The 17,525-nt window shown below is 45.2% G+C and overlaps 1 protein-coding gene across 3 annotated transcripts in view; it reads right to left on the minus strand.

Annotated features, from left to right (window-relative positions):
• The window catches only part of LOC142587369 (lipase member I-like), a 151,200-nt gene that overhangs the window by 24,887 nt on the left and 108,788 nt on the right, over positions 1–17,525 (minus strand). For 2 of the 3 annotated variants that reach the window (XR_012829502.1, XM_075698319.1), the window contains exons 4-6: positions 11,896–12,148; positions 9,041–9,232; positions 1,692–1,939 (exon numbers count right to left, since the gene is read on the minus strand). Coding sequence is in view for 2 of the 3 variants with exons in the window: in XM_075698319.1 (XP_075554434.1) it covers positions 1,704–1,939; positions 9,041–9,232; positions 11,896–12,148 (681 nt within the window). In the remaining variant the exon portion in view is untranslated. Of the gene's footprint in view, positions 1–1,633; positions 1,940–9,040; positions 9,233–11,895; positions 12,149–17,525 lie in introns of those variants that run through there. The other variant, XM_075698318.1, reaches the window with a different exon arrangement.

Below are 17,525 nucleotides of genomic sequence, written 5' to 3' on the forward strand. Positions count from 1 at the left end.
CAAAGGATGCGCTCATATCATCCATCCATTCATAAGAGTAGGCTCATTACTTTTCAAAGCTAGATTATATTAGGATGCTTTACATCACGCAGGTATAAAGGCAGATATAACAAGGAAGGAAAAGCATGTGCTTGCTGCGATAAAGCTAGTGAGATGATTCAGCGCGTTTTATTAAAATGTGAAGGCATCTGCCCAGCGGTCGGTTTAGTCACCGCTGACCTCTTTAAAACTCTTGAATTCAGTGACAGAGGGGCAAGGTAAACCTCTCCGCAATAGAAATTAGTAAGAGGCGATTGTAAGATTGGTAAATCCAAAGTAGTGAAACGACAAACAACGGAGGCTTACAAAAGCAAAGTTCTCAATAGGGGTTCAGAAAGGTTAGTGATGAAAATTCTTCGTGGGTTTTTTTTTCTGTTCATATTTACCATAGGTAGGACATTATCCAATTTAATAACAAGCGCTAACAAGAAAGCACCAGGGGCAGCCACATTCCGCAGCTACGGTCAGCAAGAGCCGCGTGGAGGTGTCCGCAAAGAAAATTCGCCTCAAAATTACGAGCGCGACCAGTAAGGACGCCCTAACTATACCAACCAAACTCGCACTCCATGCCAATGGTGCTCGCTATTCCTGACGCCGCCGTAGCCCTAACAAAGATGACGGCAAAAACATAAGCTGCGTTCGCATATTACTGTTTCGTGCTCTGCCACATGGCTTCCCACGTTTCCCTTCTCAACTCACTATTCAGGTTGTGACCCGATTAGTGAGATTAGCGAGATTAGTGAGGAGATGTAACCACGGATTGAATCCTCGCCGTGGTCACATTTCTGTGACAGCGTCGATCCGTCATGCAGTTCATTTCTTTTTTTAGTCAGATTAAGATGGCGCAATTTGGGGGCTGTGTTTCTGCCACGGCTTGCGAATGAGGACGGTGTCGCATAATAAGCCATTAATTGCTCTCGTATTAAAATTTTCCTTACTCCCGGGAGGTAATCGAATATTGGACAAACACCTTTCCGAGACGTTGATAGCGACGTTCTTAGCTTAGATGGTTGAGTGAACGCAGCTGAATGGCGTTGTTTCCGGTTTGGATCACCGCAGCAGATTGATTATTTCTTCAACTGCGAAAAATTTTTTCTATAAAAGCTATGGGCTACTTTCGGGTGGATGAGAACTTTTTTGTTTCCAAAGTAAAAGACACAGTCTAGCGATAAAAAAGAAAGCAAATGCTAGGTTTTACGTGCTATAGATACGATATGAATATGAGGAAAGGGGGAATTTGATACATTTTGACTACATGTGCTTCTTAAAGGTGCACCTACTTCAAAGTATACTTACGCTTCTGCATTTCGCTGCCATAAAAATGCGGTCGCCGCAGTCGGAATCGAGCCCGCGACTTCGCTCTGCGTAGCAAAACGCTATAGCGACTCAGCTACCCTGGCGTGTCCACGCAGAAGAATGGACCCTTAGAGCGCAGGGACTGTTCTTGTTTTTTGTTCTGTTGAGCTGGCAAACTCTGGTAATGCAGACCCACCTAAACGATAGTGACCTTCGGTGGCAATTGCTGCCTGTAATGCTTTCAGGAAGTAACTTCCACGCAAGGGTAATAGAGTTGGCACATGAATGTCGGTTTGTTTCGAAGAATTTTATGTCACTTCAAGGAGGTCAGGAGAGCTAACTTTAACAAGGCATACCAGTCACGCGGTCTACTTGGCAGTCTTGCAGTAGTCTGGATGCGCATTGGTGGTGAGCGTCTGCACTCCTCTACCGGCTGCTGTGTAGCTGTAGTATCCCATGAGCCCCGATTCCGTGCCGCTCACGCACCGGCCTTTCGCCAGTGCCGGGAAGCCGTCCTTACATGCTGCAGACACGAATTGGCACTTCTTGTTACGAAGAGATTCGAGGAAATAAGCCGTCGCTCGCAGGTGATAGCAGGGGATGGCTGCAAAATGGTAACCAGGAGAAAGTCACTATTATTTCATTACATAATCAGTCATTTTAATCAGCAGAGAAATGTCCGCCCTATTCTGGAATTCAACAATGTGACGTGGACTTCTTAGCGTCGGAGCTGCGCTCAAATACACCTCTTTCGCACTTGGTGAGCCCATTAATAGACGATTTGTTGGTCATAAATACGGATGCCAGAAAAAAAAATTCGCGCATCGGTTACTATGTCAAACGTGTTGCATGATTTTGCAGGTGACTCTTTCCTCCCATCAAAGGCCATTATATCTTAAAGACTTATCGTTTAAACATCTCAGTAAGAAAATTAATGACAGTCACGAAATATTCTAGGCTGCTCATCCAATCAGCACTCGATGCTAGGCTCTTGCTATGTTCTTGCTACAATGCCCATATATAGCAATCGCACGTGGAATCAGCCTCACTTAATGACATAGAAGGAAGGTTTCTCGGTACACTTAGTCTGACACGCTTGCGGCTGTTTGCTGCATCAAACACGCAGTCTGTGCCATAATGAACTCTAAGCACGGTGCGTGCATGGAAAGGCGTAATGGTCTATGGATCATCCACTACCAATTCATTAATTTTTTGTAGGACTTCTTTCAATAAAACACACGCACATGAGAAATACGAAGCGATAAACTGAGCAATAACAAGGAAAACCTAGTACAACCAAGAATCGTAATTTATTTATTTGCTGAGTTACCCTAAACTCTGAGTTGGCCATTACATAAAGAGAGCGGGTAAAGCACAACAATAGCTGACAAGCAACAGTATCATGTTTACTTACAAATTTCCGGACACAGCAAAAGAGACTAAAAAGACAAATGCTAATACATACGTAAAATGTCAGCATCAACCACACAATGAATGCATTTTAAAAAATGAACCTTAACAATGTCAGAGATCATTCTCTCCGGGCTAAGAAACTTGAACAGTCAATAACTAACAAGTGGAAATATTTCGTTACGTTGCGTACATCGCGTAGAAATGTATTCAAAGCAATAACAACTCTGCAGATTCAAGAAAGACAAAACCACTCGTAAAATGAATCACGCAGCTTCCAAACTACGTTATCGTGAATATTTCGTTACGTTGCGTACATCGCGTAGAAATGTATTCAAAGCAATAACAACTCTGCAGATTCAAGAAAGACAAAACCACTCGTAAAATGAATCACGCAGCTTCCAAACTACGTTATCGTGACCAACTGCAGATATCGCATCTAAGGGCCAGGAATAGTTATAGCAAATTGCGTCCAGCAGTGAAGAGTATCAGAATAGTTAAGTATTAGGATATTATTCCTTAACATTGCTGGGTGGTTTTTCAACGGTTGGACATACCCTGGAATTTTAAACATCGCCCTTTCAAAAATTTGTTATCTGTCGCGACGACCCCTCTTGTCGCACCGTCGAATAGTGGCGAGGGAAATGACGACGGCGGCATCACTAAGACATCAGATGGCAACCGAACAGTGGAACGTCGACAGTTAGATGACTACGACGGCGTGACAAAGATGTAACGACGAGAAGTGGTGGAGATTGCATGAGAACGACGGGATCGCCCTAGTGTGGCGACCATGTCGAAGAACTGGTGACGGTGCCGTAACAGCTGTAGGAGAAAGGGAAGAATGTAAAATGGCAATAGACTTACGGAGGGGAGTCGACGATGACAGCGCGATGACAACAGTATGATGGCGGTGTGATGCGGCGTCACGACACCTTACCACCTGTCCGGTACGCTATGTAATGGCAAATATCAGCAAGGCCAGACACTTCCACCAAGAAAATTACGACACTTGTCGGAAAAAGGAATCGCTTTAATAAAGCTTTTTTAGAGCGTGATCATCATCATTATCAGTCTATTTTATGTCACCTCCAGGACGAAGGCCTCTCTAATTGCGATCTCCAATTACCCATGTCCTGCCCCAACCGATTCCGCTGAGCGCCTACGGACTTCCTAGTTTGATCGCCCCCTAGTCTTCTGCCGTTCTCGACTGAGCTTTCTTTCGCTTGGCACTCATTTTGTAATCCTAACGGTTCACTGGTTGTCTAACCCACACATTACATGACCTGCCCAGCTCCATTTTTTGTCTCTTAATGTCAATTAGAATATCTGATATCCCGGTGGCTCTCTGATCCATACCACTCTCTGCCTGTTCCCTAATATTCGCCGAATATTCTGCGTTACATCGCTCTTTGCGCGGTCCTTAACTTGTTCACTAGCTTCTTTATCATCTTCTAAGTTCCTGCCCCATGTGTTACCACCGGTAAAATGCACTGATTGTACACCTTCCTTTTCAAAGATAATGGTAAGCTTCCACTTTGGATCTAATAATGTTTGCCGTAGGCGCCCCCAACCCATTTTTATTCTTCTGTAAATTTCCTTCTCGTGATCAGGCTCCCCTGTGTGTAATTGACCTAGGTAAACGTGCTCCTTCACATACTTTAGAGGCTCACTGGCGATTCTGAACTCTTGTTCCCTTGCCCGGCTACTGGTCATTATCTTTGTCTTCTGCACATTAATCTTTAATCCCATTCTTATACTCTCTGTGTTAAGGTCATCAATCATTTGTTGTAACTCGTCCCCAGTCTTGCTGAAGAGGACAATTTCATCTGCAAACCGAAGGTTACTGATATATTCGCCACTGATCCTCACTCCTAAGCCTTCCCATTTTAATAGCTTGAATACTTCTTCCAAGCACGCAGTGAATAACATTAGAGAGATTGTGTCTCCTTGTTTGACCCCTTTCTTTATAGGTATCTTCCTACTTTTCTTGTGAAGAGTTAAGGTAGCTGTGGAATCTCGGTAGATATTTTCCAATATATTTACGTAAGCTTCCTGTACTCTTTGATTACGTAATGCCTCTATGGCTGCTGGTATCTCTACTGAATCAACTGCCTTTTCGCAATGTATGAAAGCCATATAGAGAAGCTTTTTTTTTCATTTATTGATACTGTCAGCTCAACTTTGGGCTATTACAGGAGTGGTAGGTCACAATACAAAAAAAAGTATTTACATGATAAAGAAAAATAAAGTACATTTTGGGGAATGCACTGATAGTAGCACCATGGCAAATACAGCACGTAATACAATACCCAGGTGTACAGTATAACCATTAGGCCAAGTTATGGTATGCGTACACATGGGCTTTTGACATTTTCAAGAAAATCGCGTAAAGATGACGTCCTTACTATTGAGTCTGATAAGAGATTCCATTGTTTTATTGCTCTCGGAAAGAAGCTGTATTTAAAACAATCATTGCGAATAATTGGAGGAGGGATATACATACTGTGGCGATGACGAAAATAGTTACTAGGAGAGAAGTGAAAATAGTCATCTTTATCAATTTTAACATGGCCATGAATAATAAGAAAAAGAAACTTCAAACCGTCATGCTCAGTTCTAGACTCTAGAGAAGGAAGTTCATCATGTTCACATTACTGGGTAGGAGAGTGGGAACGACGATATCTGTTAAAAATAAACCGTGCAGCAAGCCGCTGAATTTTATCCAGCTTAGACTGATTAAATGAAGTGTATGGGTCACACAATTTTTGCATACTCCATAACTGGTCGAATCAAAGTTTTGTATGCCAGGCATTTTACTTCAGGGGTAGCATTATACAGATTTCTTCTAAGCGACGACATGGCTTTCTGGGCCTTGGTAAAATACGTAATCAACGTATTCATTCCAACGCAAATCTGGGGTAAGTTTTAAACCTAAGTATTTAAATGTTGACACACTTTTTAACGCGACACCTTCAATGGAATAATTGTATTCAATAATACCTGGTTTTCTAGTGATAGACATGTAAACCGTTTTGTCAGAGTTCAGAACCATTTGCCAGCTGTCACACCAGTTTTTTATCTTTTGCAAATTTGAATTTAAATCCGTCTGATCGGCGGGTGATTCGATACGGTTATACAATACGCAATCATCTGCGAAGAGTCTGATGGGAACTGTAATATCGTGCGGCATGTCATTGATAAATAATAAAAATAACAGGGGGCCTAATACACTTCCTTGGGGTAATCCAGACTCTACAGGCTAAAAGGAAGACTGGTATCCCTCACATGCGACAAATTGGTCTCTATGGCTTAGGTAGGACGAAAACCATTCAGATAAGCGAGGGTTTTTGAATATAGCTTTAATTTTTAACAGCAACTTTGGGTGCGGCACCTTATCGAAAGCCTTGGCCAGATCTAAGAATATTATGTCTGTTTGGCCTCGGTTATTTATTGTATATGTGAGATCGTGAACACTCTCTATTAGTTGAGTCAGTGTAGAGAGTCTCTGACGGAACCCGTGTTGGCATTTGTTTAGGATATGGTAGTTGTCAAGGTAGACCAATAATTGCTTAGATATAATATGTTCAAGTAGTTTCGAACAAGTGCTAGTAAGGGTGATCGGCCCATAATTTTTAACGTCTGACTTGCTGCCACTTTTATGGATTGGGATAACTTTAGCACGCTTCCATGCCCTGGGAAAGGAACACTGGTTAATAGATGCCTGAAAAATTACAGTTGGAAATTTAGAAACCCACTCTGCATACATTTGTAAAAATTCATTAGGAATTCCGTCAGGCCCCGTACTTTTTTTAGTGTTCATGTGGAGTAAGAGGTTAAATACACCTTGTTCTCACTGTTAGAATTTGGTCCAAATTCTAACAATAAATTCTGATTCTGCTTCTGATTCTGATTGTACTCTGCGGATTTGTCGATTACCTGATTGATGACATGGATATGATCCATTTTGGAGTATCTCTTCCTTGACAGCCTGATCCCTTGATTGGCTAAAGTCCATTGTTGCCTTTATTCTATTGGAAATTATCTAGGTGAATATTTTGTATGATACTGGAAGTAAGCTAATGAGTCTCGGATCTTTCTATTCTTTAACGTCTCCCTTTTTGTGGATTAGTACGATGATGGTATTCTTCCAGGTCTCTGGGAGTATTGAAGTCGGCAGACAGCTCGTAGAATGGGCTGCCAGTTTTTCAAGCATTATCTCTGCTCCATCTTTCATTAGATCGACTGCTACTCCTTCTCTTGCGGCTTTTCTCCGTTTCATGTCTCGCAAGGCCTATCTAACTTCATCGCCAGTTATAGAAGGCACCGTTGTGAACTGCTCATTATTACTTCGAATTAAGATTTTGTGGCTGCTCTGGGTACTGTACAGGCCAGTATAGAATAATTAGACTGCTTTTACTATATCTTAGAGGTTGCTGATGACGTTGCCCTGCTTATCCTTCAATGCATAAATCTTGTTTTGTGGTATGCCAACGTCCGTTCTCACTGATTTCATGCTGCGTCCATTTTAACTGCTTCCTCAGTTTTTCTCACGTTATAGTTACTTACCAAATACCATACCAAGTTAATATTCCAGTTCATAATCTTCTACTAACGCCAATAAGCAGATTTCACTGAATCATGTGTTTCGTAATACCTGCATGCTAACTACTCACACTTACAAACCAGCGAATAGTGAACTAATAACTGAAAAAAGCTATGACTGACTTTATTACTACGCTTTTTTTTTTCGCCCAGTCCATTGAAAGCAAAAGGGATAAAAATTCAATGTTTTTTTCTGAATCTTCCCGAACAGATCAACTTCCTATATACTCTTAATTTCCTCAATGGTAAACACCTTGACTGTTTTTGCTGTTTTCTATAATCTTCAGTGCTGGCGAACTAACACAACAACACCGAGACAGACAAGTAGCGCGCTTGTCTTGTACGGAGCAAGGATGCGACATCCAGAAGCGAGCAGGGATCGCCCCTATACAGTTGACACCAATTAGTCAAAGCCCTCAGCTACCACGCAACATTGCATTTCCAAACACACCAAAAAATATGGCGTCACGCCTACATGACGGCCGACGTCAAGCGCAAGCAAAACATCACCAGATAGACAATATACACGGAAGCCACACGCTCTAACACGAAATCATACGCGTATGCAATGAATACACCTGGTCAGGCAGCACCAATCATTCAAATAGCTGGGCCATTTTCGAATCCTCCCAACATAGCCACTCTGGAAACTCACGCGATAATATATGCCATAAAAGAAGCCTCTCTGCTCACTAAGCACCAGTCCAGTAACATCAACCTTTATACCGACTGCAGCAAAGCCATTCGCAACATACAACTCACTGCTAGAAACTCACGACTGCTGGAAACACGCCTACATGACATCCTAGTAGAATCCTGTAAACGCAAACCGAACATTTCAGTCAGCCAGCGTTCGGTACCTGGTGATGCTGGGATTGAGGGAAATGAATTGGTTCACCAATGTGCCCGCGAAATTAACCTCCAGGCGCCCTCAATTCCCCGGCCAAATCCAACGACAGTGGAATACGCTGCCACATACAAAGAGCAAATAGCTGAACACTGCAAGAACATCAAGGAACACCGCCCAATTTTTCCCCAACCTCATCCTTCAATCAACAGGGAACAAGCATATCTACTTCGCAAAGTTCAAACCAACACTCTTCTGACCACACTAACGCTTTAAAACTTCGGTTGGTGTAGCACAGCTCACTGCGCCAACTGTCCGGAGATAAGGGCAGGTACAGAACACATTCTGTAGTCTTGTAACACTGCCATTAACTGTTCTTAATTTCCTTACCCTTAGCCCCCTTCCTGGAGTGCTTGGCTACACTCGGACTCAGCGGATCAACAACGGACCTCAGCGCAGCAAGCGCTCCTATACACCGGGCCTTAGTGTTTGCCTTAATGTTTTTTCCTCCTCCTCCTCAGTGCTGCTGCGCGTTTAGTCCTTTCGGCACAATTACTTGATGGGCTATAAGTCTTGAAGTTCAGGCCACTTATTTATCATTTGCACTGTTTTATACGTGGCAATGCTGAACAACTGGCCTATTGCACGGAGAGCTAGAAGAACCAACAAATGCGCTCGTTTTCTTTCGTCTAGCTCCCTCCTTGTGAATTGCGCTATTTTATACTTGATCTTCAGTGGCAGTGTCATTTGCTTCGTGTGCTTTGTCGCGTAGTTTTAGCGTTATTAATGTGTTCCATCATTCCAGCAACCAAATGGCCCAGCTGCCACCCTCACGGTACTCACGCGCTATGCATCCGGGTTGCTTCATGCCCCCATTTGGATAAAAGTCGACATCGCCAATGGGTGTGGCTACACCCATATGGCCCTTCAAGATGTCGTCACCGCCGCTGGTGTGGATGACGTCCACGAAACGGGCGTTCCCCTTGCTGACGCACATTCTCGTACCAGCAAACAGCGGGCCAGCAGGGTCCAATGCTGCGGGGAAAGAATCGCGTTGAAATGCAGCACTGGCACGGGGGCTGAAGTACTGCAACGTCATCGTATTGTCCCGTGAAACAATGCAAAGCAGAACCCACCCAGAGCTAGTCGTAGGCAGACCTTTCGTTAGAATAGACAGAGCTGATACTTCGTCCACCGTGGAGGGACTGCTGGCAGTGGACACCGCAGTCTTCCCGGTTCTCTAAAGCGCAGGCTGTAGCTCTAAGGTCACCGTCCACATGAAGCGCGAAATGTATATTCCTTTCATTGAACGCGGTATCAAAGCGGAAATCCTCAATCAAAAGTTAATGAATGTGAGTATCTATAGGATTCAAATAAATATCAGAAGAAACAAACGTGCTTTATGCGTGTTCATTACACCCAAACAAAATAAGACACTACTCGCTGCGGCACTGGCGACCGAACATGCGCATCTACAGCCGGGCTTGGCAGGGAGCAGTGCTCGTTAAACCCTGAGCGACTGCCTGAAAGGTTTGCTTGCCCAAGTTACGCACGCAATGCCGAAGTTCTGTGTTCAGGCAGTTGCCCAGTCGCACAAAGTCAGTGTCCCAATTTGTTTGCTAGGCCGGACAGCAGCTAGCATCAAGCTGGATATTGATTGGACTACTTACGCAGCGGCCAGTGTTGTCTGCTCATCAAGACAGCAGCCACTGAGCACAACTAGTGGCCCAAACTAGTAGACCACTTGGTTCACTGGGTGAAATAAGTTGCATCAGACAAACCGCCCCCACCCCCCCAAAGTGGGTATATTTCTCAAAGAATGCTAATCGCTGTAAAAGCCTTCGAGAGTGGCTTTGATTACTTCGGGGGAGCCATTGCGGGGGGGTGCGTTCACTTCGTCCCCAGTTGGTGTCTTCAGACGGCTGTACAGTTCAATGACGTTTAATAGCGCGAACTTAGACAAGGAATGGCTAAAGAGACAGACGTAGAGAAGCGATGATTTCCAACTAGTTTTTTATTAAAAAACAAGCATATATACGGGGTGCAGATGCGCTCATATCTATGATACAATAAATCGAAACATCAGTGCACGGAACGAGTCATTGTCGAAGAGCTGGCGCATCTCAAATGTGATAGGTCCTTGGTCGATTCGTTTGCTTACTGCCTTGCCATCTTCAATAGGCGCTGCTTCTATTATTAGTCTGGTTTGTTAATGTATGTGCTTAGCAATAACTGTAGTGTCATAGAAGAGAGGCTTACAACCAAATCCAGAACAATGTTGTGCCAAGAAGCCATCCGTGCCCGTCTGAGTTTTTTTTATAGTGCTCTTAAAGGCGCACGTTTAGACGTCTCCCGGTGTGCCCGACGTATGTCTACCAACATGAGAGAGGATTATTATACACCACGTTTCTTGTGCGTTTTTTTAACGAACGGGTTTCTATGCTTGATGTTACACTCTTGTTTTTCCTTACTTACAAGCACGTCAGTCTGCATAACTTGGACCATTTATTGGGAGCAGGAAGGACAACTGTGGCACCCGATCGCTGAGTAATCTGTAGTCTATGCGAAACGCTGTGAACGTACGGGATCACCGCGACTTTCCGTCTTTGTGATTCCTGTACTTGAGTGGTGGTTTCGCGAGTCCCCTGCACGAGCTCTATTTCCTTAAGCAAACTTTCCGCTACCGATATTAACAATTGTTTGGAGTACCCCGCGTCCTGAAGTCTGGACACTTTCGCATTAAAGCTGTGCTGAATTGTATGACTGCATGACTTGCTCAAGGTATTCCAAAAGCACGTATTCGCGATAGCCCTTTTGATCGCTTCACTATGGGATAATCAGGAAGGTAACAGCGGCTTTTCAGCTCGTGGTGCATAGCACCAGCGTACATGAGTGATTGAGAGAGTTAGCTTGAGATCTAGAAACTGAAAAGCACCTTCTTGTGGTAGCTCATGGGTAAAGGTGAAACGGCAGAGGCATTCGTTAAATATGGTTAAAGTCTCATGAATACGGGAATCAAGAATAATTCGTCAGTGTCTAAGAAAACTACGAAATCGTCGACATATCTAAAAACTCTCAATATTCGCGAACCAGGTAGCTTTGAAACAACAATCTTATCGAGTTGTGTCTGTCCCTTCCGCCGTCCTTTATCCAAATTCACGCTCTTAACCGTCATGTATCCGCACCAACTGGCCCGATCGCCTACCTTGTACAGTTCGAGTGTGACAAAAAAATAAAATGCGGATTTTATGCTACATGTAATTCGTTGAAATTTGCCACCTTCATGGGCGACGCGTACGGTTAAATTTTCTGTCATGGACCCTTTAATGGATACTTGCGTTCTTCTATAGCCTTGCCATGCCATGAATCCCTACTGTAATTATAACTCTCAAACTTATCCATGTAACGTAAAAAATTTCTGAAATTTGAGGGTCGTCAGTCCTTCCATGACCATGTTCACAGCTATATTCTACGTTTCCTCTTTAGCTGTGCAATTAATATGAATACTTTCGATAACATAATGGAAACACAAATTTTAAAGCTAGGAAATAGCAACTCTCGCTAAGGATATGGTATAAACTCCTCTAGGTTACATGTGAGTGCTGGTTTGAACACCTAAGCTGAAATGCTAGCGATTGTCCAAGTGGAACGTACACTGTAAAAAAAAATATGCGTCAGCGAACACAAAGCACATATACCAGTGATGCGCCAGATGGATTTCCCAGTCAACAGCTTGAACGTTCGAGCGAAGAAACCGGCAATTTGTGCTCCAAGACTGAATCCAACCACATGAACCTGATCAGGCCCGAGCGTGGAAGGGTGCCGCTCAATGAGCCGTTTCAGCAGCAGATACATCTCCCGACCAACTAGCGCCGTGTTGCCAACCGCCTTCAGGTACTGCAGCCCCATTGAGCCCCTGCCCCAGTCCACGATGATGACGTTGCAGTCCACCTGCGATGGCGTCAACACTGACATGAGCTTCGGTAAGGCTTAAACTGGGGCTAGTTGGCACATCATTCGGATTACTGCACTGGGTCAGTATAACATAACAATTCTATTGCAATGGCGAGTCCTGTTAACGCTTCGTCAGTAGTCTGAGCGGCGCTAAAACGACGTTATCACCGGGATTGACCTGTTGTGAATTATGGAGTTCACAAAATGGGGTGAAAAGGAATTTTTACGTTATACCCGCCCTGCCGCCCACACGAAAGACAAAAAGGACAACGACGAATAACTTTTCAATTGTGTCAGCTGTTTATTATTCGCAAGCGAGCATCAAATACATATGGCAAGCACTTATCTCTATAGGAATTAAAAAGGTGAATAAAAGGGGATATGAAGTATTATAAGCATTACTGCTTAGGTATTGAAAACGGCTGCTTCAGCTAGTTTTCTGTGTTCGAAGCTCTGCCTAACTCCACGGAATACAAACGATATTTGTTAATCACGTGTAAAGTTCAATTGCCTTAACTAGTTCAGCGAGAAAACTCGGAGTATTCGCGATGACGGGCTGCTGCAACGACAGGATACCCGAATAAATTCAGCGTGCTTCAGCATTACAACAGAAATGCAAGTGAAACAATGTTGTGCAAGTTAGAAGTGGTGCCTCGTAAAAGTTTCCCACGCCCTTGGTTCCTGTCAAAATTTTTCATGTTCGACTGCAGTCGGCGCTATGGCTTCGCGCAATGGCACCTCCTACGCCGAGGCCGTTATCGTTGAAAGCACGGACAGTTGCAGTTATGTCTCTGAGATGAACAGGTATACACTGAGAATATACTCTCAACAAATAATTCCAAGTCACGATGGTATGTGATAATTTGTTTGGCGAGTCCCCAGTAGTAAGAAATTTTCTCCCCAAATGTCACGCGTTACTTCTGTCACTGAGATTCGTTCGTCTGGACGTGACTATAGGCCTGATACAAATTTGCCTAGTGAGCTCGCAAACGAATGCACTGTCGCCGTCAGCGCATGAAAACCTGGAACTATATTGTCTAAAAGGCCCTGTTCCAACAAATGCATGCACATTCTCGAGGTAAATTCGGTTCCCACGACGGTAGTGAGAGACACTTTAAACCGCAGTAACTTGATGTGGAAGAGGCTAGCATCACGAAGAGATAGTCTACAAAGGGTCACATCTATGCTATCAATCAAGTAACTGAGAAGGCTGCGGAGTACGTCCAAGCTGTCTATATGGCTTTGATATGTTACGAAATGTCATTTGATTCTGTAGTAATGCCATTGGAAGCTTCAGAAAAAGCTAAGCACCATGCAGTGCACGACAAAAGGAAAACGTTAAGCGTAACGTTAAGATACAGGAAAAGAGCAGTATAGATCAGAGAGTCAATGGCGGTAGCCGATATTCTAGTTGATATCAAGAAGAAAAAGCTAGGCAGACCGCGCAACGCGTAGGTCAGATAACGGGTGTGTAGCGAAATCAACAGGCGCGTCACCAACGCCTCGCGCGATGGTAGAGATCCCACGCTTGGTGCCTAATGCTCGACCAACAGACCTGCCTGTTTATATATTTGGCTCTCTAATTAAACCAAGTTGAACATTTGGTGAAGCTTCCTAAGATTTCGTGGAGGGTTCCTAGGATTTTCTGAACCTTGGAACTCCGCAGTCAGAAGTTGTCACCCCTCGTGCCTGACGACGCAGCCAGACACCACCGCCCATCTCGCCCACCCTTACAGCTTCCGGCTCGCTGCCTCAACGGATCCAGCGTTTTTCAGCGGTTCCGACGAAAACTACTTTGAAGATTTGCTCTCAACCTAAGGACTCGCGAGTGCCCACAACAAATGGCACGGTACTCATAAACTGAACGACGTGGTCTTCTACACCACATACGTCGCGATAGTGCGATTCCGCAACTACCACGGTCACCTTCGCACCTGGTCCGACTTGAAGACGGCCTGCACGCAAGCGTTCCGACGCAGCGCAGTGCGAAAGTTTTATGCAGAAGAGCACTTGCTCAACCGTTCCCGAAATCCCGCTGGGAACTTCACCAGTTACAAGAAAAACATCGTAAAGCTTTGTAAGCACGTCAATGCAGCAATGGGCGAATCGGATAAGATCCGTCATATCTTGAAGGGTATCAAAGACGACACCTTTCGAATGCCCCGCAGGGGCGTCTGCGTCAGCAGGCGTTTGGTGTGTTGCGACACCACGTACCCGAGCACATGAGGGTTGGACCCTCCCGCGTGTAGCCATGTGCAGCTTAGCCATGTCTGGGGAAAAGGGGATCCGGGGGGTTGAGCCGATGCTGGGTGTTTGGACCGTTAAGGCCCCCCGGCGGAGGCAACACACCTCTTCGGCCTCAGCTTCACATAGACTGCAGCTCCAGACAGACCCACCTGGAGGACATCAGCAGTCACCGTCTCCTGTCTCTCCCTCTTCGAATCTTCGTCTTTATCTCTCACTTTTTGACCTTTTGTGTCTCCTTCTCTCTTCTATTTACTTCCTTTTTCCTGGCAGCAAGGGTTAACCATGTCTGGCCATCCAACCTTGGGTACACCTTATTCGGTTATAGTGACGGCGTACGACTGGCGTCGTGCAGACTTGTATGCAAGCTCTGCCGCGTCTCCTCGTTGGGCTCCGGGTGGGCGGTTGGCGCTGTTGCCGAATGTATACATGTTTTCATGGAAACTTCTTTCCCCGCCCTTGTTGATCGCCCTCAGAATCGAGGGCGCACCGAAGATGTCTTCAAGTTTTCGGACACAAAATCCAGAATTTTCCCCGCTTCCACGTTATTAATTCTGAAAAGCCAAACAAAGCAGTGCGAACCATTTCACCATTCCTTGTCTTAAAGTCCTTGACTGATGTTTTTCGTCCAGGTTACAGGGTGTCGAGGATGGCAAGCGGTGGCCTCCTCTTGGAGCTCCGCGATCTGGAAGAATGTGAGAAACTACCGAAACTAGTGTCATTTGGGGAGACCCACATAACAGTAACCCCGCACCGTACAATGAACACCGCCCGTGGTGTTGTGTCGGATCATGATTTGCTTGATCTTACTGAAGCGGAAGTCCTGGAGGGCTTCAGTGAGCAAAATTTTATCAATGTCAGAAGAATTAACATGAGGCGAGATGGTAAAGAGATCACCTTTGGTTCAAGTGTCCTGCCCGAGTCAATCGAGGCCGGTTACATCAAGCTCCGTGTTAGGCCGTACGTGCCCAATCCACTCCGATGTTTCAAATGCCAGCCCCTCGGCTACAGTTCGCAGAGCTGCCGAGGCTGCCAAACTTGTGCGAAATGCAGTGCAAACAAACACACCTCTGAAGCTTGTGAGAATGCTCTCCACTAACAGTGACGGGGATCATGCCGCGTACTCGCGGTCGTGCCCCTCCTGGAAGAAAGAAAAAGAAATTGTAACGATCAAAGTAAAAGAGAATATATCGTTCAATGAGGCACGCAGGCGGGTAGCATACCTGCCAAAGAAAAGCTTTGCCGAAGTGACGCGTCAGGGGCAGCGTCACAACGGCCTCCGGTGGCTGTCGGACCCACAAGCAGTGAGTCGGCAGCTACGCCATCTGCCCCCACAGTGGTTGCAGCTAGCGCTGCTCCGCCAACCGAGTCGAAGGAACCATCGACCCCGAAGGTGGGCGCAGCCGAGGCTGCCCCAACCTCCCAAGCCCATCTTATTTTGTTATAGCGCAAGCTTGACACGGTCAACAGAAAGCACATCTGACACAAACAGCTCTAAATAAGATATGCCGTACCAACTACCCTATTGCTATCCTCCCCGGCCCCTTCCAGCACTGGCAACAGCCGGCGCAGCCAAATCCCTCAGGGAGCCCCATCGACCTCCGGGCTGGTGGGCGCAGGGGTCTTGCCCTCCAAAGCGGGACTCTCTGGTAACTTCTCGCTCGCAAGAGCACGTGTGCGGAGCCTCACTAGTGGCAATGGACACTACACCTGTCCTCAAGGCGCACCAAACGCCTAAGGAGCGGCGAGGCTTCCTCGAATGCTTCAGAAAGGGCAAAAACCCGATTACAGGGCCTCGAAAGAGCTTTGTAATCTAAGGCATCACTCCCGTTTCCGTACACACAGCACCCATTTACTTCCAATATGGATACACAAATTATTCAATGAAACGTCCGAGGTCTCCTTAGAAACCTTGATGATGTGCAAGAACTCATCCACAAACACAATCCAAAAGTGCTGTGTTTAGAAAAAACAAACTTAAAACCAGAATACACAAACATTCTTGGTCAGTATGTTACTTTTCGCAAACATCGCGATGATGCAATCACATCATCGGGCAGTGTTGCAATTGTAATTCAAAAAAGCATAGCGTCTCAACGTTTACAGCTACGAACAGCCCTTGAAGCAGTGGCGGTTCCAGTTGTTCTGCTAAACAAACTTATCACTATTTGCTCGCTTTATATACCCCCACATTACAAACTAAGCAAACATGAATTTCAGTCCCTTATAGATGAATTGCCAGAACCCTATGTTGTTCTTGGGGATTTCAATGCACACAACTACCTGTGTGGTGACCCTCGTATAGATGCGCGAGGTCGTCTCGTTGAAGAGTTCCTTTATTCTTCCGGTGCGTGTCTGCTGAATAAGAAGGCAGCCACATATTTTTCTCTCGCAAACAGAACATTTTCTTCAATTGACCTCAGCCTAGTTTCCCCGTGTTTACTGCCTCAACTCGAATAGGAAATATCAACAATCCTTAAGGAAGTGACCACTTTCCCATACTGCTAAGAACACTTAAAGAAAACGAATATCCACCACAGGCTCGTAGGTGGAAGATTGGTACAGCTGACTGGGAGAAATTCCGAGCTCTCACTAGTATCTCATGAGCTGACATGTCTTCATTAGAAATTGATGCCGCTGTGGAGTATTTTGCAGCCTTCATAATAGATGCCGCTTCTAAATGCATATCGGAAGTAAATGGCTTGGCGTGTAAACGGCGTGTCCCGTGGTGGAACGACGAAGGTAGGATCGCTCGAAAGAAACAGAACAAAGCGTGGGGGTTGCTACGCGCCTCTCCCACTGCGGAGAATCTTGTTAACATTAAGAAACTGAAGTCCCAAGGCAGGAGAACGCGCCGGCAGGCCAGAAGAGAGAGTTGGCAAAAGTTTTTATCGGGCATCGACTCGTATACAGATGAGGCCAAAGTCTGGAACAGGGTTAATAGAATAAGAGGGCAGCAAACATATTCACTCGCTTTTGTAAACACACAAGGCGATACCCTGCAAGATCAGGCAGACTCACTTGGGGAGCACTTTGAGCGCGTGTCGAGCTGAATCCACTATTACCAATCCTTTTTTAAACTTAAAGAAATAGAAGAACGTAAGCCAATCATACGAAAATCCAGACAGAA

The sequence above is a fragment of the Dermacentor variabilis genome, chromosome 7, assembly GCF_050947875.1.
Source record: "Dermacentor variabilis isolate Ectoservices chromosome 7, ASM5094787v1, whole genome shotgun sequence".
Classification (NCBI taxonomy): Eukaryota; Metazoa; Arthropoda; class Arachnida; order Ixodida; family Ixodidae; genus Dermacentor; species Dermacentor variabilis.